Below are 26,350 nucleotides of genomic sequence, written 5' to 3'. Positions count from 1 at the left end.
AATGGGAGGGGTCGTATGGCGAACTCAAACCGCGCGCGCCCGCTCTAGCCAATCGGCGGCCGAGAAGGTGCCTTCGGAAAACTGGCAAGGGCGGTCGTTCTACTCAAGCGACGCCATTTTGAGATATCGCAAAATGCGCACAAAGAAACAAGCTTCAAAACAAGACCAAGATGGCGGCGATCGGTCGGCTGCTTCGCCCGCGGGGCGCGCGGGAATTTGAATCAACTTTTGCCCAATTCGGGGCATTTCGTGGCCCTCGAGGCGTTTCAAAACATGATTTTAGAGTATTTCCCGATGGAATTTCGCGTTGATATTTTGAAGGCAGGTGCTTGGAGGTACAATAATTCCAAAAATTGGATTTTCTCAAAATCGATATTTTGGCCATTTTTGACCATTCTAAGACCCGCGTCCCCCCTTAAGGGGGGACGAGGGTCTTAAAACTAACTTTTTTATTTATGGGTAGAAACTTATGAAAATTTGCACACGGATGTGTTTTTCTCTGTAGATTTCAAATATGCAATTATATTTGAGCTGGTGCTGTTAGTTCAAAAGTTATCATACAAAGTCTAAACCGCAATTAGGTAATTTCTTACGCAGCTTTAATGAACTTTCGCATTGCATTTTGTCGCTTTTAATTACATGAATGGATAGCCAGAGAGTTCCCATACCCGATGACATTCTTCGTTTTTCTCTAAAGTCACGGCATCCTAAAAAAATATGTCAAGTACAAAAAATGGCAATATTGGATATTTTGGCTCATCAAAATAACTGCAAGTCATTATTTATGCGTAGCCTAAACAGAAAAACTAAGAATGTCATCGGCTGCCTCAGGCTGTACTGAAAAAAATGGTACCAAGATTGACCTTATGAAGCAAGAAGTTGTTTCCAAAAAGCTGCGTAAGGCTGAGGGAAGTGACCAAAAATATGAAACTGAGAAAACTGCATTTGAAGTTTGGCCATGTGTTATGAGATGAACCGTCAGTAGTGTAGCTTCAAAATTTCCCAGTAACAAAGACATGTTCTTCCCATTTTCAAATCTGTCTTTGGATTCCAAAAATGTCAACTAGAACTGGAGATACAAAAGGCGAAGTAACGGACCCCATCAGGAATTTAGCAATATTTATCGACTTCGAATCGGTTGGCATTTTGTTAGCGTTGTTAAATCTGGTGGTGTCTTGCTGGCGTCGTGAAAACTGCAACAGTCCTTCGTGAAGTGCCATCATCTATTACAGTGCACTGTGGTACCCAGAATATTGTGTACGGCAAAAGTGTGAGGGTGAAACTTGCTTTAGGGGCCCCCCTTTTTTTGTTCTTTGGTGAGGCTATTTCATTCGCGGTTTTTATGCTGGAAGTTTGAGAGGATACAGGGGTGGGACACTGCGCAGTGCGTTTTCCGCAAATGCATCATGTTGTTGGCCCTCAAAAGAGTCTTTTGGGGAAAATAAATGTAGCCGAAAGGCAAACTTTCTTGGCCTGTGGGGATAAACCCATAGACGCCTTTTTCCTTCAAGCCGTGCATGGTGCGGCTATCTCCATCGGACATCACGGTTGTGTACCGCAGCCCATTCTTGGAGAGCGAGCGCTTGAACATTATCAGGGCTGCCTCTACCTCCATGCGTCCTGCACCACAGTCAATGTTTCGCTGGCACTCATGGTCTGCCAGCCAATCTTCGTAGCCCTCATCTGAAGCTTTGGGTCTGATGGCGCAACCTAAGCAAAAGTTAGAGAGGACTACATGATCAATCACCAAGCCGGTGTACACTTCAATGATGCAGCCCACTCCAATGTGTGACAACCGTCCCCTTGTCATCCATGTGCCATCAAACATCACATCTATGTTGTTTGGCGGCTGACCAAGGTCCGAGTACAAGTCCTTGATGGCATGCACACTATCAGCTTCAGAGGCTGCTGCAGTGTCCTCGCAAACCTGAACCACTTTCCTCAAGTGCGCTTGGAATGTCTTGTGGTGCAGGCCTCTGTGGGACAAGTTCATACCAGCACAAAAATCTGACAGAGCAGTCACCCCCTTCCCGATGCTTTGAATACTTTTCTAAGCCCTCATATTCACTTCAAAAAGAGTGATATTGCCAGATCCTTCGGTCCTTGGCGAGGAAAAACGTTCCACACGGTGTTCACAAACCGAGCACGTCACCTCGAGCTTCACGGCGAGGCCGTACTGCCGGTCAGGCTTCCTCAAATCCGGCGCCGCCAGCCCGCACTTGCCGCACCTGATGTGCGCAAAAAGGTCCTTCAGCATTGCAAAATCCACTAAGACAAAATCTGTGCCGGATTCTTCCTCTCAGTGCGCCAAATCCACTTCAAGGAGGTCGAATTTTCGCTGCGTTGCTGACTTGGTCTCCATTCCGCTCTTGACCTCGTCCGCGTGTTCCGTACGCGCGGCGATCTCCTCCGCCGTGTAATACCTCGTGTCAAGCCGGCAGGACGTGCTTGGACCAGGTATGGATTCCGGAGGTGGTTGGTCAGGCGATGGGGCAGGCGAGGCAATACGAGGCGGCGAACGATTCTCCTCCGGCGGAGTCGAGCGGCCCGAAGTCGCACCACGCGACCTTGGGATAGGCGGACGACGCTTTCGCTTCCCGTGCGCATGACGGGTCGTCGTCTTCAAACGTACGTCTCCTGGCATCATTCACGAAAGTATGCGATGAAAGAATTAGAAGAAACTGTAAAAAAAAAAACTGCTCTAAGCGAGCGCTGCGCCAGAAGAGCGGACTCCGTCAGACGCGCGTAGCAGACGCCATGATGGCGACCGCCATGACAGCAGTCGCGCCGACCAATGGGAGGGGTCGTATGGCGAACTCAAACCGCGCGCGCCCGCTCTAGCCAATCGGCGGCCAAGAAGGTGCCTTCGGAAAACTGGCAAGGGCGGTCGTTCTACTCAAGCGACACCATTTTGAGATATCGCAAAATGCGCACAAAGAAACAAGCTTCAAAACAAGACCAAGATGGCGGCGATCGGTCGGCTGCTTCGCCTGCGGGGCGCGCGGGAATTTGAAGCAACTTTTGCCCGATTCGGGGCATTTCGTGGCCCTCGAGGCGTTTCAAAACATGATTTTAGAGTATTTCCCGATGGAATTTCGCGTTGATATTTTGAAGGCAGGTGCTTGAAGGTACAATAATTCCAAAAATTGGATTTTCTCAAAATCGATATTTTGGCCATTTTTGACCATTCTAAGACCCGCGTCCCCCCTTAAAACGGGCCCTGTAACTGACATTTCAGCCCATCGCCGACCGAAAGGTGCAAGACGAGCAGAAAAGCAGGTGAATAACAATACTACTACGAAAAAATGGAAGGCTAGATGCTCAGCGGAGTGAGACGACTTAGTGTCGTTGCGATTGGCTGTCCCACGACGCCGTTCCAAAGTGTTTGTTCGTTTTTACTCTGAGAGATGGCTCTAGGTTGCATGCGCGATCATCATCATCAGCGGGAGCGAGTGAATTCTGAAAGCTACGGTACGGTTTTTCGTGGGACTGCATGGTTGAAATGTTGGGGGTGCGTTTATTACGTGGGGAAAAAAAGAAACCTAATTTTGATCACTGAAGTTTGGGGTGTGTTCATTATGCGAGTGCGTTCATTACGCGAGTAAATACGGTGACTGCATTTTGGGTTTGAAATCCTGTTTTGAGGGAAAATTACTGAGGTGAAAGTAAGGCAGAAGGGGCTTGTGTGACTTCTAAGTGCGCCTTGAATGCGCTTGCAACCGTGCATTGCCGGGGAAAAGTTGTTAATTCTACGGACACAAATATTGCTTCTGCATGCCACCCTAATGAGAATATGTGCATTATTTTAGGGAGAGAAAAAAAAACACTCTAGTAACTCCCTCAACTTTTTCAAGGTGGTTATTGTTGGTTTTGTATCACGTTGCTTGTCGCACTTGAAAGTTGGGCGATTTGGTGATACAGCCTGAGAAGAAGCGCGAAAAATGACGACCACATAGAAAAGAACACACAGGCCAACACGCTCTCCTGTGTGTTCTTTTCTACGTGGTCGTCTTTTTTTGCGCTTCTTCCCAGGTTACTTGTCAAAACCATTACAGAAATTGTTTTAACCTTTTCGTGTTGGCGTGCGCCGCCCTTTTGAGGTGGGAAAAATGCAGCGGAAAACCGTCTATTACAGACCAGTCATTTTCTATGCAGGAAGCTGAAACGCATTTCTAATCCTCTGACTTGCAGGCCATAACAATTGGTTCATCATTTTTTACACCTTGTTAATAATGTCATAGGAGAGCAATGTGCGAAATGTGAATGTAAGAGCATTGTACACCTATGCATATTAGAAAGCCCTGACTGTGTATATAGCAAAAGCCATTCAGTCCTAATCTTTACGTAGGTCTCTGAAGTGTAGGCCCATCTACACTGAACCTATATAAGGAAACGTTCGATGTGATGGGGAAAACTTGTTTTGTAACGCGCACTGTGATTTGAGCCTACCTAGAACTCCCGCAGATATAGGAAAAAGAAAATGTCCAGATTGTGTCCGCTTACACGTGAAATGAAATGTCAAAATGAAACAAGGCCCCAGAGAAAGAAATGGGCAGAAAGGGGAAAGAACTTGGGAGTTAATTTGCAGTCTTACTACTCTCGAGTACGTTCGGGAGCCACAAAAATCGTGCTTCTTTCCCCCATTTTCGTCGTCTTCTTTCTGCGCCATCGTCAGGTGCTGCTGAACCTGCTGACGGTCAAGAGCCCCATCACGGACGCAGACTCAATGCGGGCCCTTGCCTGCAAGGTGAGTCTTCTTAACAGCTTTGGACAGTCTCGGGCTTTTGTGGTTGTGCTGCTGCTTTCTGGCTTGGTCGCCTGATAGCCGAGCTACATGTCAGTCACCTAAAATCTTTGCCAGGCCATTACCCTGTAGTCGGTAGTTGCAATTGTGAGGCAGTTTTTTGGTGCTTAAGCAAGCAGGTTAAAACCAGCACACAGGACAAGCGCTAGCACTTGTCCCGTGCATGTGCATTTGCTGCTTCAGTCCCGTTCTCTTGTGCTCTGAGAAATTGTTTCTGGAATTTGGGCCTGTTAATAGTTTTTTCACCGTTTCATCGCTTGCCTCTCCCTTATCCCGTCCAGGCCCTGTGTGGGCTGGCCCGCTGCAGCACAGTGAAGCAGATCATCAGCAAACTGCCTCTCTTCACCAATGGGCAGCTTCAAGGTGAGGGGTGCGCCACAATCTTCAAGGGGGTTGGGGTGTGCAGCATGTGATGCTGTCATGTTGTCTCCCTCTCTCCTTTCCCGTCTTGTGTGCTCTTTTTCTTTTTAATCAACTCCCATCATACTGGTTTTGTCTTCTTCCCACTGCTCTGCTGGGACGCGTCAGCTTTTGTCCTTAAAAAGATAAGGTTAAGTGCGTAATATTTTAAAAAAGTGGTTGAATTCCAAGATAAAATCACGGGCCTTCATTGCTGTGCCAGCAGAGAAAAGCAGTGTTTGTGTGCCTGTAACTGATTTGTCACAATAAGCCGTCCTTCTTGCAGTGTTGCTGATAACGGCCACATGAGAAACTAAGACAACTGAGTCAGGGGTTGAATACGTTAACGTCGTGGGTCATATTGAGATGGAAATGGGGGTAACTTTGTGTTGGGAAATTCAAAAAGCTTGATGTTAGGACTGGTAGAGCTCGGCCACACTGGTTCCATAGTTTCGGGACTGAAGAGAGGGCGCTGGCGAGAGACTCTGGACCGGCTGACGAATGAATGTCTTAACCATTGTCTATTCTCACCTGCCCTGAATGGTGTAGTGGCCTTGACAATGGAGAAGAGTGGTCACCTTTGTAGCTGGCAGTCAAGCACATTGTAGAATCGCTTTTAAGTTCGTCCTAGCTTGCTCGCTCGACCCAAGTATAAGAGCACCAAGGCGGCGTCCCGGGGTAACGCTGTTGTTCGCGGCGTACCCCAGAGGCTTCGAAAGTCAAGCGGTTTATATAGTCATAAGCGTTCGAAACTCATGAATTGCTGGCACGTGTCATACGTCTTCCCGTTTAGCACAAAGAAAACTATAGGTACATTCGAGGCAAAATATCCGTAATTAACAGGCAGCGCCCACGTTCCTTTAGTTAAGGACGCTCGTTGGGTTGGTTTTTACGATAGTAAACGCAAAATGTGGCGGTGCAACGCCGGCACGTGCGGGGAGAAAAGCACAAAGAGAACAGAACTCCCGCTGGCGCAGTTTCAGGCAGGGGGCGCGCGAGCACTGCGGAGGCGGGAAATTTGAATTGCATGGGGTGGTAGCAGTGAGCGGATAACTGCGCCACAGCCCATTATGGCGAATCACTCCTCCGCACTTCCCGACAGCTTTCACATTGAGTGGAACGGCTTTAATTTTTGTTTCTTTTTTCTCCGGGGGTGTCGTGCAGTGCTGATGCGAGAGCCAGTCCTCCAGGACAAGCGGCAGGAGCACGCCAAGTTTTGTGGCTCCTGCATTGAGCTCGTCGAGAGGGTGACAGGAGCACCCCTGAGTCCCGGCATGGAGCCCTCGCTCACCAAGATCAACAAGGTGCGTGGCATTTAGCGTATCCAGATCCATATCCAGTTGGTATCCAATACAAATTGCGTATCCAATACCAGTGACTGATTTCGTGATGGAAAAAAGGATACCTGCACGAGGCCCTTTCAGGCATTTGTGAGGGAAGTAATGTGAAGAGAGACAGCTTGATCCAGGGGTATTGTTTAGCTCATGGCACCAACTTTTGCCAAAAGGGTCGTCGCCTTTCCTGGTCTTCACAGTTCCAGTATCGATACTTGGGCTTGCTCTGCACCTGGTACGAACACATGCTTGGGGTGCATCTAATAGCCGTGGGTTTTCACGGCTTGAAGGTGACATTGTGTAAATATAAAATTGTGGGGAAGACCAGGAAAGGTCCCATCCCATTCATCCCCACTGCAGTGTCACAGTGCTGTGACATTACGGAGAAAAGTGTTTCTGTCATATGTAATGAGTGAGGGAGTGTCAGATAAGTTGGCTGTACTAATTGATTTGCTTGCAAGCTGCAGCATGCATCAGTTCTAACTCAGACTTGGGTCTTACCCACCTAAAACCCTGTTTGTCATTGCATTGTCACACGTCAATCTGATTTTTTTTTTCTTTCTCTTTTCTCCTTTTTTTCCCTCAGTACTGTTAATGTACGATTTCTAGTTTTTTTTTTTTTTTTTTCAGTATCGTTACCTAATGTATCATTTCTTGTTGTTTTTTGCAGTCTGAAGTTGTGGCCCAAACAAAGATCAGCTACCGGGAAAAGGATCTCTTGCAGTTAATATACCAGCACCTCCTTGGCAAGGGTGAGTGGCGGGCAGTTGCTGTCTGAATAGCTGAGCTTTTGAAAGAAAGCTCAGTTGGTGAGAAAAAGTGTAGCTTTAGAAATCGACACTGTTAGTGCATTCCTGCATGGCATCAAGCTTCACTGTAATTTTCACAAGAACTCACATGCTGCTTTCTTGGGTCAGTGTTTCAAGCAAGACAGAATGCTATCACTATAAAGCCAGGTTCTTTATTGAAGTTTGTTGAAGGCCAGATTTTCTTTTGGGGTAATTTGTTGTGTTACCGGCCACGTCACTTCTGTGCTGTCAGTGGAGGAAAGTTTCAACTTCTAGTGTTCCAAGCATCGTTTCCATTAAATTTGTTTGTTCATCGTTACCATCATCATGTGTGTAATGAATGAGTGACATGCACCAGCTGCACGTGTGGCATACCGCTCTTCAATAGACGTTGCACAAATAAATGCACCCACAAGGACACAATGTTGCAAACCCAAACACTGAAACTGAAACTGCATTACTGTGTACAGGATACAACAATGTCAGGTGGGGCTGTTGCTCACGTGGGGCTTTTATTTGCTTTTTGTTGAACAATATTGCGTTACTGATTGTAATTTTTGCAGCTGACGATAGCAGCAGTGTACGCAGTCTTAGATGCCACAAGAGTTGTCGCATTTTTAAAGACGGGGGCACAAGTCATTGTTTGGGGGATTTACATCGTGCCTATAATTTTTTATGAACTAGCGCTACGAAGCTTCTGTTGGGCTTCTTGCCTGTGCCCAACTCGAGCACATTTGTTTGTTTTTGTTGTTTTTTGCCTGTTTACTTGGAGCTCGATTCAGTTGCAAGATGTTGAAGGAGTGCTTCTGCTTTCGGCAGGTTTGGTGGATGCAGCGTCTGCCTTGCAAAAAGAAGCCTCCCTGCCTGCGCGGCCTACCTGTGGCAGCTCAGCGCAGGCCCAGTGGTCTTCCAACAGCGTGTGCACTCCCAAAACGGTCAGTTTTTTTTTTTGTTGTTGTTCCACAGTGTTTTCCTTTTAAATTTGCACCAATTGCTGTACTAACTTCTCTGCGAGTTTGGCCCTGTGGGAGGAAAAAAAAAAGAAAGACGTGGGCAGTACAACATTTTTTTTGAGTGACGGAGTGCAGCAAAGCTACAAGGTGTATGCTCGTTTATGAGCCACGCCTGTCAAAGTTTCATCTTGGTTCGGGGGAACACTGGTCTTAAAACAACTTCTTTAATTTAAATTTTCAAGTAAAAACTTTGTGACACCTGCCAGTATTGATGCTTTTTTCCCACTGATTTCAAATGTGCCGTTATTTTTTCGGCTGGTCAATTAGTTCCCAGGATACTTAGAGCTAATGTGCCATTTTGGGCAAACAATAGACAAAACAGTGTTACCCGTAAAACTCTAACCTTTATACTTTCCAATACAATGATCCCTTGCGAATGCAATGATCGAAGCAGGTTTTTTATTGATGCACCGCTTGGAACTAATTTTACAGCTCACGAAACTTTGGTTTCACCAGTGGTAAGGAACCATTTTAATCACCAATTTCAAACACCAACGTTTATTGAGCTGTAAAATTAGTTCCAAGTGGTGCATCAAAAAACCTCTTCGATCATCGCATTCACCAGGGATCATAGCATTGGAAAGTATAGAGATTACAGCTTTATGACCAACACTGCTTTGTCTATTGTTTGACCAAAAATGGCTAATTATCTCTAATTATCTTGGGAACTAATTGACCAACTGAAAAAATAATGGCACATTTGAAATCAGTGGGAAAAAAGCAGCAATACTGACAAGTTTCAAAAAGTTCACTTGAAAATTTGAAGAAGTATACCCCCTTAAGGGGGCACAGGTGTCTGTGGTACCAAAACAGCTTACGGGAATTGCCATTTTTCAGAAAGTACGGCTGCTTTTCTCCCGGCCTGCCCCATTTCTTGACCTAGAGGCGCATATTAGCAGATAACCCTGGTTTACGCGCGACGAAAAAGCGTGCCAAAAAGTACCATCGACACAATTGTTCTGGTAGACGTGAACACGATCACTTAGCACACAATGCTTACTGATAGTATCAGTACGAGCTGAATGATTTGTTCGTCATGTCTTTTTATCTGTAAGCTTTGATTCGTATAAATGCACCATTGCACGTTTAACTAGACCAATCACAAATTAGTTTATTATTTACCTGACCAAACGATTTTGAGGACTTATTTTTAGGGGTGTGCGAATATTCGAAACTTCGAATATTCGATTCGAATTTTTTGGTATTCGATTCGATTCGAACGACACTTTTATTGTTCGAAATATTCGAACCACCCAAAACTAAAAAAAAAAAAAAAAAAAAAAAAAATCCAGAGCGTGTCTTCTGTATCGGTGTTTATTTACAGTGGACTCTCGATGATACGATTCTGGGCGTGCGAATTACGGGATGATACGAATTTCCGAAAAGTCCCGGCGAAATTGCATTGTTTGCAATGGGAAAAATTTCGGCTGTTACGAACGGACCTGCGCGGCCCGGCGGAAGATACGAACGAGCCGGCGAAGCACCCGACTGCCAAACGAGCAAGTGACGGCTCTCGCTCCCCTGTTTGTCACTCTTTCTCCAGAAACGGCCGGGCTGTTGTTTTCTGCTCACGAAAACGCTCTGCGTACGCCCAACGCGCTGACACCGCCGCGAAACCACGCCCACGCTGCGCGTGGCGTGGCCGGCGGCGTCAACATGGCGTCGGCTCCAGCCGCGAAGTGGCGCGGGGGCTCGAGCAACCGCTTCTAACCGCTCTTTAAAATGCGGCTCAAGGGAGACACGAAGTTGCTTGTGCGGTAAAGGAGCTGATAATGCATGCGAAAACGGTACTATAAAACATCATCCGCGCCGCTAGTGAATGCACCCATAAAATATTTGCCGGGGTGCTAAGCCTAACCATCTCCGGCGGAGCCAAGCCGGCTGTCTTGATCTCATCGCAGTAGTCAGGCTCCTCCATCCTGCCGCGCGCGTCGTGCGTCATTTTCTGACCGAGGTAGGCGCTTCCGCGGGCGCGAAATCGTCGAGCGCGGGTGCGAAATCGCAGGGCCGAGGCGAGCGAATCGCGTGCAAAAACGCACCATGCGGTTCACGCTTGGCTGTTTCGGCGTGTAGCGAGCTTGGGCACAGCGAGTGAGGAGACGAGCGCGAAGCTTTACGTGCTCCAGAAAGGACTGCTTTGCGACACGGGGGTTAAAAAAAGCAGAAAAAATCACGAATTTCTTCACGCGAAAGTAGGAAAAGAAATAAACGAAAACTTTTTTCAGCGCTAAATTTTTTGGTCTGTGTTGGTTCATACGAATTTCGGATGATACGAATATTTTTCGCAGTCCCGCGAGTATAGTATCATCAAGATTTTACTGTATCAGCGCGCGGCAATGTGCACGGGCTCGGGCATGCCAGCTACTAGTGTCTCAAGTGAGCGGCTGTGCACGTTAAAGATCCCCAGGTGGTCAAAATTAATCCGGAGCCCTCCACTACGGCGCGCCTCATCGCCTGCGCTGCGTCGGCGCGTTAAAACGCTGCAATCAATCAAGTGAGCGGCTGTTTTCGGTATCTGGTAAAGTGGTGACGAGCAGGAGGTTGTCACTGCTCCCCGAGCATGTCGAGCAGTTAACCTTTCTCCATGTTAACATTTAAGTGAGTGCAGACCTTAACCTGTTGAGTGCAATGTAATTCCTAATTTTACTTTGTGTGATTTGTTGTGCAATAAAGTTGCAGTTTTTGTGTCTCTAGATGGTGAAAACATTAATTTTACAAAAAACAATAAGTATTCGTATTCGAAAAATATTCGATTCGATTCGAACTTTGTTTTTATTATTCGCATTCGCTTCGAAATTCAAAAATTGATATTCGCACACCCCTACTTATTTTCTAAGTGGGTGGAATATTTAAAGCGTGTTCCACAATTTGAGGAAATGACTGGACTTGTGTATAGCTCTTGGCACCAAGGACTGCGCTTCTCAACATTGTAGCTCCCTGTTGTTTGGTGGGGCCTCGATTATTGACTTGGCGGTGTGCCCGCTCCCATTCTAGGTGAGGCCATTGCGGTCGGGATCGATGGGCTCTCTGGGTTCGCATTCCCTGACACCAGTCTCCTCTGCAGAGAAGATCCTCCCGGGAAACTGCATCAATAGGGTGAGTCTGCACCACGGTTGTCCAGGGGTTGGTACACTGGTTGGCACATTGCTTTTACCCTTTGTCACATCGGCGAAAGCATCCCAGAACCGATCTCTGTCGCCTCCATCATGTAGTGGTATCGTGGTGAACGAGCGGCAAGCAGGAGAGCTGCCTGTGTTCTGGACAGCGAAGAGCCGAGAGCAAAACTTGATTGCGTTAACTCTTTGAGGGTCAAAGTTTTTCGCCAAATGCGACCACCTACAGTCGATTTTTTATATCTATTTTGAAAAACAATTGTCATAATTTTTTTAGGGTGGTATAAAGCGACAAAAAAATTGTTTGTTGTTGCATACACGTGGTTTATTCATGAGTAGCACAAGAAAAATTCTAATCCCCAAAATTCTAAAAAAAGACACACAAGAAAAATCCATCAGTTTCAGAGCTCTGAACTGTGAATGTAGCAAATAAGCTAGAAAGGACGGATTACACACATTCTTCTGACCGATGCTCTTAATAAAGTTGTTCTCTCTCTCTCTCCTTGTGTTGCAGACTTGTGCGGGATACAGATTGAGATTATTCAGAGGTGTCAGAAGCTATTAAATTAGCGGAATTACTGGAAATGTGCTTTTTAACGCACTACAGCAACAAAGCGGGCGATTTCTAGCACAGTCACGGCTGCCCCTCTCAAGTGGAGTGTAGCAGACAACAGCGGCGCGAGTCCCGAAGCCGACGTCAAGAGCCAGGGGGAGCCACTCAAATATCTCACTGCTGCAATATTGCTATACATCACTTCTGCCTCGCTTGCTTCTGGTTTATCGTGACACAAACAGCAGCTGCAGTTGCTGTTTGCGTCAAATTTGATAAGTGATTTCTCAGCAATTAAGGCATCTTTTAGCATGAATCAACGATAAGATGGTTATGGGAAGGTCAGGCTTTTGTTTGGAGCGAACTTGCTGGTTGCCCTCTGTGTCCCTTCAAGGAAGCTAGCGTCAAGCTACTGTTGCGTTGAAAAAAAATGGGGCACTGCTTTGCCCCCACATTTGACCTCCTTGTCAATGGTGTCCCCCCCCCCTGCAGAACGGGGCCACGACCCCGACCCTGCCCCGCAACGACGTGCCGAGCCTGACGCAGCGGTCACTTCCTCCGGCGACAGCGGCGGCGACGGCAAGTGGGGCCGCCGGCGCGCCCGCGACGCCGACGAGCTCGCTGCCCGCGCTGCACAAGCGCAGCGGCACCTACCAGGGTGGCTCGCCCGTGCTCAAGCGGCTGTCCCAGCACACGGCCTCGTCGGCGGCAGCCCTACCCCACCCGCCGCACTCCCTGTCGCTGGACACCATTGTCAAGGAGTACCTGCGCAACCAGCACGCCCTCTGCAAGAACCCCGTCGTCGCCTGCCCACCCTTCGAGCTCTTCGTGTGAGTCCAGGGGGGAGAGATCATTTGCTGTGGTGCACTTGTTGTTGAGGCCGTGGACACGAAAAGCAAGTTTGGTTATAATTAGAAAGACTGCGTCATCCCAGTAACAACGATACCAGTTTTATCGCGGACTTCAAGCAAATAATCGAAATGCTGAAGAAAATTATGTAGCAGTGGTTTACTCCCCAGGTGCCCTGTGGCGAGGCCTTCACGATGTCACAGAACCTTGTACAGTCCAGTCCACTTATAACGAACATATTGGTAAACGGAAATCAGTTCGTTATATCCATTTTTCGCTATATCTGTTGCCTTTAGCCCTCTCATCCACGAGAATTTACGTCTGAACAAAACGTTGAAATGAAATTAGCTATTTGTATACAAATGGTAACGGGAAGCGAAGATTTGTTCTTTGTTGCCGTGATTTCGTTAAAACTGAGTTTCTGATAAGTGGGCTATACTGTGTGGGCAATTGGTGGCTCCGAACCTAAGTCATTGCCAAGATACATTACTGGGCAACTGTAGTGGGGCCTCTAACTCCGCTTGATTGTATCATTTGAATACGATCAACCCTGAAATAACTAAACTGCTGGGGAAAGCCAAAAAATTTTCAGCCACAAAATTTGCTGTTGCGGGAATTTCGTTGGCAGGAAAATGTCCCCCAAACCGAAAATTTATTTCCGAAAGTTCGTTGTAGCAGGGTTTGACTGCATAACCAACTCCACTTCAACGAAATTTCCGCTTCAACGAAACATTTCCAATTCCCCATCAGTTAGTCATAGAATTCAATGCAACAAAGTCCTCGCCACAACGAACCATTTGTCTGGCTTGCTGTCACTTCAGCGAAATTTTTGCTTATTGAGGCTGGGTTTGAACATTTGTTTTACAATAAAATAAGCATAACGCCAGTTATCTCTCACTTCTTATACATTTAGGACGCTTAGGTTCACCGAAATTGTGCGCCGCACGCTCACACTGCTACCCAACACAAAAACAAATTCATAGGTGGACACCATTGTTTGCTGGTGATAGCGATGTGGCTGGCCGATTTTACATGGGGCGCAGGCCCGGTTCGCCTAGCCAGAGCTACAGCCAATCCGTATCTATCCAGTTGGAATCGCACGAATGTGCTCTGCCGCTGGCGCGTTTGTCTTCATGGCCCCACATTAAAGGGACACTGAAGTGAATTTGTCAAGCTCCCGTTTTTGCTTGCACTGCGTAGACTGGCTCAAATAGCACACTTTTCATCGTTTATCCGGTTGACAAATCGGTAATTATTTTACAAAGCGCGAAAGAAGAAAAACTACCATGCGCGGTTTGCGGCGGCCGCACCAACTAAAGCTGTGACGTTGGGAGGAGGGGCGCCGTGATTGGACGATGCCCAAGGTTAGCAATCAAACAAGTTTCGGTTTCGGTTCTGTAAAACATAACCAATGGCGTTGTTGGATGGGCATTCTCAATATCTCAGTAATCATCATACCGCGCTTCTGCCATGTTGTCGGCTGTAAAATGCACAAGATAAGCCTCCCAGGACGGATTGTAGTTGTAGCATTCACTAGCCGAGACCTACGCAGTGCATGAACGCCCTCCGCGTACCCGCAGACGCCCAAATGTCATGCGCTTTTCCCCATATTTGGAGCTTGCCTCCCTCATGCCTGTATCGTAAAAAGCGTGTTCGCACCAGGCCAAGGGTCTGTTCATTCTGGCCTGTGCCCACTGCCTGCAAGCAGTCGGTGCTTATGGCAACAGCACGCCAACGAGAACTCGCTAGCGCGCCAGTGTCAGCCTGCGCGCGTTTTAAGTGCAATGCACTTCTTAAGCGACCCTGAACCTGCGCCCACCGGCGATGTCCGCGTACGTGGAGATGGGCGCGCGCAGCCTGGCCGCTGACATAGCACATACCCACGTGGGGGATTGGCCAAGAATCGGGCGTGAGAAGGGCTAATGCACCTGCTTAAAGGAGTACTGACACGAAATTTCAATGCTGAGATCCGCTCTAGCAATCAAGTACAACGACAACACAAATAGGTGTCTGTGAATAAATGCATCTTTCTTTCTTTGTAGTTGTGTGTGTGTGTGAGATCTCTCTTTCGCGAACATTACCGAACCGCGCAAATTCAACTCGTGCATTCGCACTTTCACATTCTTCCCCTCGGGGAAATGCGGGGAATTTTGTGAACTAGTTCGTGTAGCCATGAACGTTGCGGCCCAAAAAAAGGTGAACTCGATATAGAAAACATCAGCGGAAAACAGAAAAGGTAACTTACAAAAAAAAAAAAAAAGCACGTACCCGCGGGGATTCGAACTCGTGACTTGCAAAACACCAGCGGTGACATAGCTAGCGCCCCAGACAACTGAGCCACGGAGCGGGGTGCGAAGGCTTTGCTAATATAGGGTATATATTGTACAACCAGTTTAAACTTTTATTTAGTTCTGTCATTTCAAGCAGCTTAGGTGACTATTTGTTGTACTGCGCTCGTGCAGTAAGCGTCGCCCGAGTTTCCACAGTAGCTCACGCAATTGCATTTCGTAGACGGAAAAGCGTTCGCAGATGCGTAGTCGTGCTGCTGACCGCTGTGCTTGTTCGCCCAGCGCAAAAAAGTGCTTCCCGCGCCCTAGTTTTACGCTGTACGGTAAAAATATCAGTTGATTTTATTTCCTTAGTACCTATATTGACTTCGCTAACTCTTCTCCCGCCTTCAAGAGGCCTTATATTTTCCTACTGGCGTACCAGTCACCGAAGCGTCGCATGTGCGCTTGTGCAGCGCTTGTGTGAAGCGACCTTGACTTGGAGCTAGATACAGTGTACAAACAAACCAAGTAAAGAAAGGCACATTATTCCATTCACAAACGTGTCCTGGCTTCGTTTCAACCTAGCGAACGAATTGCGACCAAGCAATTTTTTTTAACCTCCTTGATTGCGACAACCCGCCGGCGGCCGGCGGACGAAACGCTGGGCCGACTGACTCTGTCTGAAGGCCGGGGAGCCGTGCAGTAGCGCAGCCGTGGCGCAGCCAATTGCCAGCTCATCCCCTCCTGACGTCACACGAAAACGCCACAGAAAATGGGCGAGCGTAAAGAGAGGAGGACAGCATTTTCGAATTAGTTTTTCTACTAAATAAAATCGCGTAAACGCGCCTAGAGTGGTCGAAACATGGCCTGGGGACTCCGGACTACAAATTGCGCTAGTAATCCCGCAATGTCTACATATCACTTCAGTGTCCCTTTAAGGGCCATGAAGACAAAACACGTTTGGTTCATTCGAAAGATTGCCTCGTGAGAATCATACTGACACCACTTTTAACACACACTTTGCTGAAATAAGCTATATAATTAGGAAAAAAGGTAATGGCCATGCGACCCACTCGCTCATTTCCCACAACAGAGCCTATAATGTCATACCAGCCAGCTCTGCGATTGGCAAAGGCCAGCGAAAGCAAACGCAAATTAGGCAGAGCTTAAAAGCTTGCCGAATGAGCTATTTGCGCTCAAATTTAGGGCACATTCTTTTTATAGAAGTAAGAAGGGGAAGATAGACAGTAGAAGTTACGAAAGTACACATAAACATAGAAGTACCGATGCTTGTTTTAGCTGCACAGCAGCCTGCCACTTTTGAGTTGTGTTACACACACTGGCCGATTGGTGTAATCAACGTTGTCTTACGTGACCCTGTTTGTCGACGATATTTCATGTTTCGTGAAATGATTACTTTCTACGCTAACAAAAACAAGCCAGGTGCAATATCGGTCAAGAAACAGAGTAACGGCAGACAATGGTCCGTGCATGAGTATGTGAGCGCCATCTGGGAAGACTGACGGCAAGCAGCACTGCAGCCGAATCATTGCTGACATCCAAAAAATGCACGATTTGGCAGGAGGATCAAAATTTTCACCGAAATTGATTAATTTCTCAGTGAATGAAGCATCGTTTGCTGCTGGACAAGTGCTAGGAGCACTATAAAACACGAAAACTTTCGAATATGTTGTATTTTGCCCTCATAGTTCCTTTAAGGACCCCAAGGAAATCTTTGGGTAAAAGGTAATCGTGATGCCTTTGTACTGTTCGCTTTGCCATTCACATGCCACCACTTTTGCATGGGCTGATGTCTGTGTGGGTGTCTTTGCAGGCCACACAGGTGTCCGGAGCCACAGTACCGGAACGCAGCCCCCACGAGCATGGCGGCCAGGCTGCAGCGAAGCCAGGTGTTCCCCCCGTCCGGCGGATTCGACGGCGCCAGGCTCCACCGCAAGTTCATCTACAGCAGGCAAGTATCTCCCCAGCACGTTGGCTTTTTGTCTGTCCAAAGTTGGGCTGGAAGCTTTCGTGTTCGTGTCGTAATCTTCCTTTTTTTTTTTTTTTCACTGAATTATGTCTTGTATTGCTGTAGTGATGTTTCCGTATTCTCTCCAAGCTTGTATTTGGGGCTCTTCAAATACGGCGGCGTGTTTCAACTGCAGGTTTCGCCCAGTGCGGACTTTCCGGGATCCAGACGGCACCAGCAGTTACTCTTGTTGCGCGTTTTCGGTGAGTGCCACCATTTTGGAGGGCAGCAGATGCAGGTGCAAAAGTTGGCTTCCCTATGGTACACCATCTGCTCGCAAAGATTGGATGCAATGCGAGTGGGGTCATCAGTCTTGCTATTACTGTTGTTAGTATGTTATCATTATTCGTTTTTAAAGCTGCCAAAGTCATCACAAGACTTACGTGCTACGCACAACAGGAAATTTCTTAGTCTTGCATAATGCAAACCAATGGCTGGATTTCAACGGCACACGTTATGGCCACATGTACAAAAACGAATATGGATTGACATTGCTGTCCAATGCCCCCCCCCCCCCCCCCCGCCACATGTACAAAAACGAATATGGATTGACAGTGCTGTCCAATGCCCCCCCCCCTCCGTGGGTGTGTTTTTTTTTTTTTTTTTTATGTGTCTGCTCAAGTGGAAAAAGTGATATCTTCAGTTTTTGCTCCATCCTGGTATAATTTCTCGATATTCGAATTGAATTCCAAAAGAGGGAAGCGTGAGATTTCAGCCACGTTGACTTTTCTTGGGAGGGGGTCCAAATTAATCATTAGCCCTCTGCCACAGCACAGCACATATCACAGGTGCATCTTTGAGATATTTAATACCCTTCAGGTAGGGCTGTTGTAATCTCAGTCAAAAGGCCTAATCTTTTCAAAACTCTTTAAAGGGACCCTGCAACACTCTTTGAGCAGTGCAAGTAAACCTGCGCAACGTTTAGATTACACTGCCAGGAATACCTGAGCCAAATATTACACGTGCACGTGAAGCGGTGAGCGCGCAAATCGATGTGAAAGACGCGGAAAAACAAACCGCTCTCTCTTCAGTTGTCCTCATTATGCATGGCCTGAGGGACGTCGCATAGGCCATGGCTACCCGATCGCTGTCACTGGTCAACTTGGCGGGTAGATTCTCCCATTTCCGTCGTCGTCATCGCTGTGTACGAACCTCTTCTATGCCTGAACCTGTAGGCACAGTTTTGCCGTTTCTTTTGTGTTTTGAGTGCGCGCGGAGTTTGAGTGATGAGCTCAATACTTTCCTTTCAACGGGACCACTCGACTACAAACGTTTATTGCTTCAAAAACGCCCTACCAGCCCGAGCGCACACTTGCGAGTAGGCACCCATGCCTGCTTTTTTGTGGCACCAGACTGGAAATAGGCCCCTCTGCGTTGCGGAGAAAAGGAGAAAACTACCCGGCATGTGATATATCGAAGGCCGCCGAAGCGAACGCCGCGAGCCGCCCCCCTCTCCGGGAGAGAGCGCAGCTTTCGTCGCGTTGCCCACGGTCGAGTTGAGAGGGAATGATTATGTGCGATTTCTCATCGCGCGTAGTTTCGTTAATTGTGAGCGGATTTTCATAATTCTTGCGGGAAGAGATTTCTGGGACTAGTAGTCGATGGCAAGTGTTGTAGGGTCCCTTTAAGGGGGCTCACTGGTCTTAAACCAAAAAAGTTTATTTTTACAGTTATTATGATGAAAATTGGGGGGCACATGCAGTTTCTCATTCTGATTGTAGATATAAAATTTGTTTTTGAGTAAGATGATTATATTCAAATTTGTTTGGATTTTTATATTCAATTTTTTGACAGCCTTTGTAAAAAAACTGCTGGAGGGATGCAGTTAAACAGGGAACCAGTGAACTGTGCACAAATCAAAGAGTGCAATAAGACTAACATTATCGTTCTATCTGGTCTGTAGCAGAAGTTATGACCATTTGAAGTTTGGGCTTGAAAGGTAGCAGCCATAAAAACCGGTTTTGGCTTCCAGGCCCAAACTTCAAATGGTCGTAACTTCTGCTACAGACCAGATAGAACGATAATGTTAGTCTTATTGCACTCCTTGATTTGTGCACAGTTCACTGGTTCCCTGTTTAGCTGCATCCCTCCAGCAGTCTTTTTACAAAGGCTGTCAAAAAATTGAATATAAAGATCCGAATAAATTTGAATATAATCATTTTACTCAAAAACAAATTTTATATCTACAATCAGAATAAGAAACTGCATGGGCCCCCCAATTTTTATCATAATAACTGTAAAAATAAACTTTTTGATCAAAGACCCATGTGCTCCCTTAAGTGATGAATATTTGTGCACGCAGAATGTTTCAGCTGCGTTAGATATTTTTTTTTTTTTTCGATCAAGAACCTTTTTTTTTTTTTTTTCACCCATTCTGAAGAAAACTGTCTTCACGGGGCAGCAGTTAATAATTTTAAACTTAATTTAAGGAAGGACGCTGGTCTTAAAACAGTGTCTTTTAATTTTCAAGTGAACTCGGTGAAATTTGTCAGTCTTGCTGTTTTTTTTTTCCCACTCATTTCAAATACGCCGTTATTTTTTCAGTGTGTCAGTTAGTTCTCAAGATAATCAGCCATTTTTTGGTGGAGCAATAGACAGAGCAGTGTTGGTCGTAAAACTGTAATCTTCATATTTTCCAATACTATGAACCGTGGTGAATGCAATAATTGGAGCAGTTTTTTGATGCATCGCTTGGAACTAATTTTACAGCTCATTAAACTTTGGTGTTTGAAATGCGTGTTTGAAATGGTTCCTTGCTGCTGGTGCCAGCAAAGTTTAATGAGCTGTAAAATTAGATCCAAGCGATGCATCAAAAAAACACCATTCACCAAGTATCATAGTATTGGAAAATACAAAGATTACAGTTTTATGACCAACACTTTTGTCTATTGGTCCACCAAAAATGGCTAATTATCTCTAATTACCTGAGGAACTAATTGACCAACTCAAAAAATAATGGCATATTTGAAATCAGAGGGAAAAAACGTGAGACTGACAACTTTCACAGAGCTTACTTGGAAATTAAAAAGTTGTTAAGATCAGTCTCCCCCCCTAAGGCAAGCGCTGTTTGGGGATTTTCTTCATTTTGACACTTCCCCTCGCAGTGCGGTGAGCTCCTCAAAGTTTCTTGAACCTGGACAGGTGCCCGATATAAATGCCTCTCCACGCTAAAATGTTCACTTCCAGCCCAGCCCGACTCAAACAGCGCCTTACTCAATAAAAAATTATCCCAGCCTGTCAGAAGTGTAATAAAGTGTCAGTTTCCTCCGACGCTTTCTGGTTCTTGCAAAGAAAGGAAATGTTTTGTGTACGCAATTTTGTATGCATGGTGTCTAAAGCGAGACACTTTTATTTGGATCTTTGAACTCGAACTCGTTCAGTTATTCATACCAAGGTGACATGAACGGTGTTGCCTGGTGATGGGAAGATCTGTTGTTGAGCAGCGTTTCCCCATGTGCAGGCTGGCTCACAATACCTTTTCCTGGGGACCTTGGTGGGCGAGCTGCACGTCTACAACCTCTACACGGGCGTGGTGAGTGTGCCTTGTGCGTTTGCGTCGGGGTGACTCGACTCGGTGTAGATAGTCGTAAAACGGTTACGATTTAGATGGTCGTGAAACGGGTACGGACAGAGCCGTTTGCTCCGTTATGCAGTTGCTGGCATTTTTGCGCAGGCTGCGCGCTTAGCAAAGGCTGTGCTTAGCAGGATGTGTTAACTGTTGCAGTCGGGTAGTCTGTCGGCCAATCTGTCAGACATAAGTGCAATCCGACATGTTTGGCAATTTGTCAGATTGCACCCGCCGCAGTGGCTCAGTGGCTAAGGCGTTGCGCTGCTGAGCACGAGGTCGCGGGTTCGATTCCCGGCCGCGGCGGCCGCTTTTCTGATGGAGGCGAAAAGCAAAAACGCCCGTGTGTACGAGATTTCGTCGCACGATAAAGATCCCCAGGTGGTCAAAATTAATCCGGAGCCCTCCACTACGGCGCCCCTCATCGCCTGCGTTGCGTCGGCGCGTTAAACCCTACAATCAATCAATCAATTTGTCAGATTGCATTTGTTCTGCTGTTGGCGAGATGGTTCAGTTGGAGGAAAAGGTACAGTCGAAGCCCGCTACAACGAACTCCGCTTTAACAAAATTTTCACTTCGATGAAATACTTCCGATTTCTCGCCAGCTAGCCATAGAAGTCAGTGCAATGAAGTCCTCGCCACAACGAACCATTTGTCTGGCTTGTTCTTGCTTCAGCGAAATTTTCGCTCGGTAGAAGTGGGTTTGAACATTTATTTTGCAATAAAATTAGCGTAACACCAGCCATCGGTAGCTTTTTATAAATTCAGGGTGCTTAGTTTCACAGAAAACGAGTGCCACGTGCCCACACCACGACCAATAAACAAAAACAAGCGCATAGGTGGACGACATTGCTTACTGATGATTACAATGTGGCTGGCCATTTTTACACGAGGTGCAGACCCAATTCACCAAGCCGGAGCTACAGCCAATCTGGTTGAAATTGAGCGAATTGGCCAGATGCGCTGGGGTTGAGCCATCACGTATGCATTGTTAACCGCTGTCATTGCCGTTTTCTTCTACCAATCTTTATAGTCACGAGCGAAAATCTTGTTTGCATGTTTAGTTTTGAACGCGCGTTATACAATCGTATTCTAATCGCAAGCGCACGTGGCTTTGCCTGCCAAGGTCAGATGCCGCCGTGCCCAGTCAGAGGATAACGGGTGCAGCTCATGCGAGATGGGGGCTTCCGACGGCCTAGCAGCTATCCGCAAGTAATCGGTTCGGTAGATGTGCGTTGTTGTGCAGCGTTATGTTTTGCGACTGCATTTCTCCCCCTTCCCGTGAGGCACTCTTTACGTGCGGGTAAAAAAAAAAAGGATAACCACTAGTACATTTGTGATCTGAACAAACACAATGCAACTGCGCGTCGCTCCTTTTTCTAAACATTGCATTAGGCGTCAGTATTGCTGATCATATACAGGGCTATTTTTCTTGCCCTTCAGTGGTGTGCTGGGGCAGATTTCATCTCAACGAATTTCCGCTTCAGCGAAATTTTTTGCATGTCTCGTGAATGTTGTTGTGGGATTCGACTGTAACCGCCTCTTCCAGTGGGCTGCTTGCATGACCCAGAAACATTTTGGCATTACTGTTGCCTGTGAGTGTGTGTAGTTTGAGAGCTGCTTGTTCTTTTGCAAGAATGTGTGGATCTGGAGTCACTTGGGTGTGGTTTCGTTTTGTTTCTCATTGTTTCGTGTATCGCACAGTGTTTTGGAAAGGGGGGGGGGGACTTTTGGATAACTGAGGTTGTTGTCTGTTGCTTTTCAGGAAGAAGCGACGTACTCATGCCACGAGTCGGAACTCACAAACTGCCAACCATCAAACGTGGGTGCCCATATGACTTCGTGATTTTATAATCCTCGCTGTAATCAGGAATTCATCCATCTGTACATACACACGCCACAAGCTGCATATTATTTATCATCATCATCATTATCATCATTGTAATCCCACTTTTCATAAAGCACAACTACTGTGTGGCTGCAGTGCATGCTAGTCTATGCAGATCGGTCGGAAGGGAGGGATGAGTGTATAAATATGGGGCCATTCCATGTTCGACAACTCTGTTAGTGCACAAAAAGTCTTGCGGTTGTAGATCACCAGAACTATGATACGCAGGGAAAGGTTCTGTGTGCTCCGTAGCATCAACATACGGCGCTCCAAAACTTCTTTGAGGTCTAGAAAAGACATTAAGAAAGGGGGGGAAAACGGTGAATCAAAAAAGTGGCTGATAGTGCAGATACCTGAACCTTTGAGCTAGTGAGGAAGTGGTGTTGTGTGTTTGTTCCCCACAGGACGGCAAGTTCCTGCTCACCTCGTCAGCGTGGCGGAGGCCGTTGTCATCCCTGTGGAGCTTCACAGACGTCTTCGACCAGAAGTGAGTGCACTGTCCGAGATGTTCGGGGCGGGATTGGAAATATTCTGCAGTATTCTGAGGGGAGTTCCAACCGAGCTTGAGATAGTTCTCTGGCGAGGTTTACAAGACAGCGAGATCAACAGCATATATTTGTGGCCTGCTTATGTCAAGGCAACTACCCTGTATTGCCCTGTAGAAGTCAACCCAGTTATATCTGCAGCCCTCATATGGCAAGGCAAGGATTGTATGTAACTGGCGGCGGCGGCTCCTCCTCCTCCTCCTCCTCCTCCTCCTCCTCCTCCTCTCTTTCTTCTTCAAGTTAGCTTTTAGCATTGGAGGTTTGATCTATGTGCAAACCTGTAAAATTGTCCTATATGCAGAGTCAAAATTCATGGCAGTCTAGCCACGACTAGTTTTGTGGACCGTGCACGCACAAGTTCAGCAATTCATGAAGTATTTATCGAGCACCTTAAAGAGACACTAAAGGCTGGAAACAAGTTGGCTGGTATTGGTAGATTACAATGCCGAGAATCTAACACCATTAATATACACCACTCTCGCAACTGGTGGTTGTTTAATAAGGCAGAAAACGCCAGAAACGTGAGAACAGGGGATGACACCCCGTACGCTTTTGGGTACTGCGGTTTGTGACGTCACAAAAGTTGTGAATTGCGAGGGCTCATTGGAGAAGCATCTATGGACGGTTTCCTAAAATAAACGGTTCCTGAGTGGTTAAGCACGTGAAATAAATAAAGGCTTTCCGTGAGCTCAAGACTAGCTCCGGGCCTGACGGCATAACAGCGAAGCTCTTGAAAATAACTTCTCCTTTCTCAGGCTACTTGCTTTCATTGTTATTTCAGCAATCCCTAGATTCAGGTTGTTTGTCAGACGATTGAAAATTTGCGCATGCCCTGCCATTTTTCAAATCTGTCGACCGGTCTGATCCCCTTAACCATAGGACCTCAATCAGCCGCAAGTTACTAGAGCATATTTTTTTCGCACATGTAACCCACCTTAACCAAAATAACTTCTTTATTAACAATCAAGGATTTAGGAAACGTTTTTCATGCCAAACACAATTTTTTGAGCTGGTCACTGATCTCCACGATTCGCATCTGGGTGACAAAACAACTCACTGGATTCACAATTTTTTAACAAACCGTTGGCAATCTGTAAAATTGTTATAGCGTGCCTACTAACATTGTGGCAGTGCTTAATAGTTTCATGCCTTAGGGGACATTTTGCTGGACTGGGGCCTGTGAAACATTGTGTGTTATGCGGCATGGGAGATTGAAGCTGGTTTGGAAGGTTGCATCAAAATCTGTTCTTTGTTTTTGCACAGTAAATTTCCCGTTTTTAGTCGTGCTTTGTGTACTTCTTTGCTTTATTTTTTTTTAATCCTGTGTCTGTACTGCTATTAGAGAACAAACCACCACTACCAGCTTTCCCCCAGCTCTTCGGCAGGTGAAACTGGTGGTACTTTGCCTGTTGATTTCGTTGTTGGTCTCTGATGTGAATTCAGCTTCCACTCTTGGTCAAACCAGTCGAGTTCACCACACAATTGATCCCAAATCTTCCTCCTCCCCCCCTTCCCGCGCTTCCCAGGCTGTCGTTTGACGACGACTACTACGTGGAGTTCGGCAAGCAGTCGCTGGAGCGGGTGCTGGGCACGCGGCACGAGACGGCGCACGTGTACGACACGGCCACGGGCGCCCTGCTGGCGACGCTGCGCGACGCCGACCTGTCCAACCACTACACGCGCAACCGGGCCACCTTCAACCCCACCGACGAGCTGGTGCTCTCCGACGGCGTCCTCTGGGACGTCCGCACCGTCACCCCCCTGCACAAGTTCGACAAGTTCAACCCCCACGTCAACGGCGTCTTCCACCCCAACGGCCTCGAGGTAATCGTGCATCCACCGCCTTCGATTCGCTGATCAACCAGTACCCGCCATGGTGGCTGCTTTTTTGGTGAAGGCGAAAAGCGAAAGCGCTCGTGTGATGAGATTGCGGTGCACATTGAAGATTCCCAGGGGGTCAAAATTATACTCGAGCCCGCCACTATGGTGCGCCTTGTAGCCCAAGGGTAGCTTCTTATCAACCAGGGTGGCTGGTGTGTAATTTTAGAGTTATGAAGAAAAAAAAATTTGAAGAGTGGAGTTTGCTCGCACCCCACTCTTCTTTAACTTGGCTGCATAAGAATCCTTTGGAATGTTGTGCTGATAAGCAGTCGCCTTTCACTTCACCACTCAACGAGGTGGCAAGCAAAAAAGCAAAAAGAAAGAGTAGCAAAGGCTTTTACTTATCACATTACGCCGGCACCATCAGCAAGACTTGTGCTGCTGTGGCATTTTTCCAAGTGCCAAGAACGGGCAAAGCACTCTCTCTAAAAAAAAAAAGAAAGTTAAATCATCTGTGGTTTTGAAAACCTTGCAACAGCAGGTCCAAAAAAACCCAAAAATAAATACCATGCCTCTGTTTTTAAAGTGGCCTTCATTCCAGTAATGGTGAACAAAATGTTCAAGATGTAGGTTGTACAAAGGGCTCTTTGTCTGTTTTAGTCAAAAGCTCCTGGATAGTGCTGCCGGCATTGCGGTGATTTTAATTTCGCGAGAGGATTTCATGGTTAGAGCTTGCACTTCTCAAGTGTTTTGCCGTATAGTTTGGTGCACTTTCTGCATCCAAGGCCAATTCTTGAAATTTTTGTTTCGTGGCAGTTGCATGTAAAGCGCTACTTCAAAAGAAAATAGGAAGCCTTGTCCGTAGTTTGACGGAAGTTGCAAAAGGGGGTAGAGTACTAGTGCTGTCGCAATTGCGCAGAATTTAATCTCGCAACAGGTGCACGAGCACTCCATCATGCCCTCGGGTGCCTCCCCACATCTAGAACTAATTTTGGATTGCTCACAGAAAAAAAAAAAATAAAAGAGCTACGGCACAGCCCACGCACCGCCTACAAACAGACGGTCTCTTGCCCCTCAGGTCATCTCCAACTCGGAGGTGTGGGACTTGCGTACTTTCCGGCTCCTGCACACAGTCCCGGCCCTAGACCAGTGCCAGGTGACATTCAACGGCGCCGGAGACGTGCTCTACGGTGCAGTCATCACCGAGGACGATGATGATTCTCAGCGGCTCTTCAGCTCCTCCTTCCGGACCTTCCATGCGTCGGACTACTCGTCCATCGGTGAGAGCAGAATCGGTGCTTTCTTGATTGTTTATTCACTCATTCGTTCTGTTACGTTGGCTGTTGTGTTGATCCCGTCCTTTTTCTTTTGCCAGTGATAGG

At 46.9% G+C, this 26,350-nt stretch overlaps 1 protein-coding gene across 1 annotated transcript in view; it reads left to right on the top strand.

The window, feature by feature from the left end:
• Mahj (LisH and WD40 domain-containing protein mahjong) overlaps window positions 1-26,350 on the top strand; it is an 83,242-nt gene that overhangs the window by 45,059 nt on the left and 11,833 nt on the right. The window contains exons 15-28 of the mRNA XM_077690285.1: window positions 4,676-4,747; window positions 5,086-5,167; window positions 6,368-6,507; window positions 7,208-7,289; window positions 8,145-8,260; window positions 11,333-11,434; window positions 12,494-12,831; window positions 16,955-17,092; window positions 17,286-17,352; window positions 20,610-20,681; window positions 22,480-22,536; window positions 23,007-23,089; window positions 24,674-24,971; window positions 26,047-26,248. Of these exons, the coding sequence (XP_077546411.1) occupies window positions 4,676-4,747; window positions 5,086-5,167; window positions 6,368-6,507; window positions 7,208-7,289; window positions 8,145-8,260; window positions 11,333-11,434; window positions 12,494-12,831; window positions 16,955-17,092; window positions 17,286-17,352; window positions 20,610-20,681; window positions 22,480-22,536; window positions 23,007-23,089; window positions 24,674-24,971; window positions 26,047-26,248 (1,849 nt within the window). The remainder of the gene's footprint in view (window positions 1-4,675; window positions 4,748-5,085; window positions 5,168-6,367; window positions 6,508-7,207; window positions 7,290-8,144; window positions 8,261-11,332; window positions 11,435-12,493; window positions 12,832-16,954; window positions 17,093-17,285; window positions 17,353-20,609; window positions 20,682-22,479; window positions 22,537-23,006; window positions 23,090-24,673; window positions 24,972-26,046; window positions 26,249-26,350) is intronic.

The sequence above is a fragment of the Haemaphysalis longicornis genome, unplaced genomic scaffold (assembly GCF_048455015.1).
Source record: "Haemaphysalis longicornis isolate Haplotype H1 unplaced genomic scaffold, Haemaphysalis longicornis Haplotype H1 scaffold_10, whole genome shotgun sequence".
Taxonomy (NCBI): Eukaryota; Metazoa; Arthropoda; class Arachnida; order Ixodida; family Ixodidae; genus Haemaphysalis; species Haemaphysalis longicornis.
Note: the sequence above shows the minus strand (reverse complement) of the source record. Positions and strands in the feature narration are given on the sequence as shown.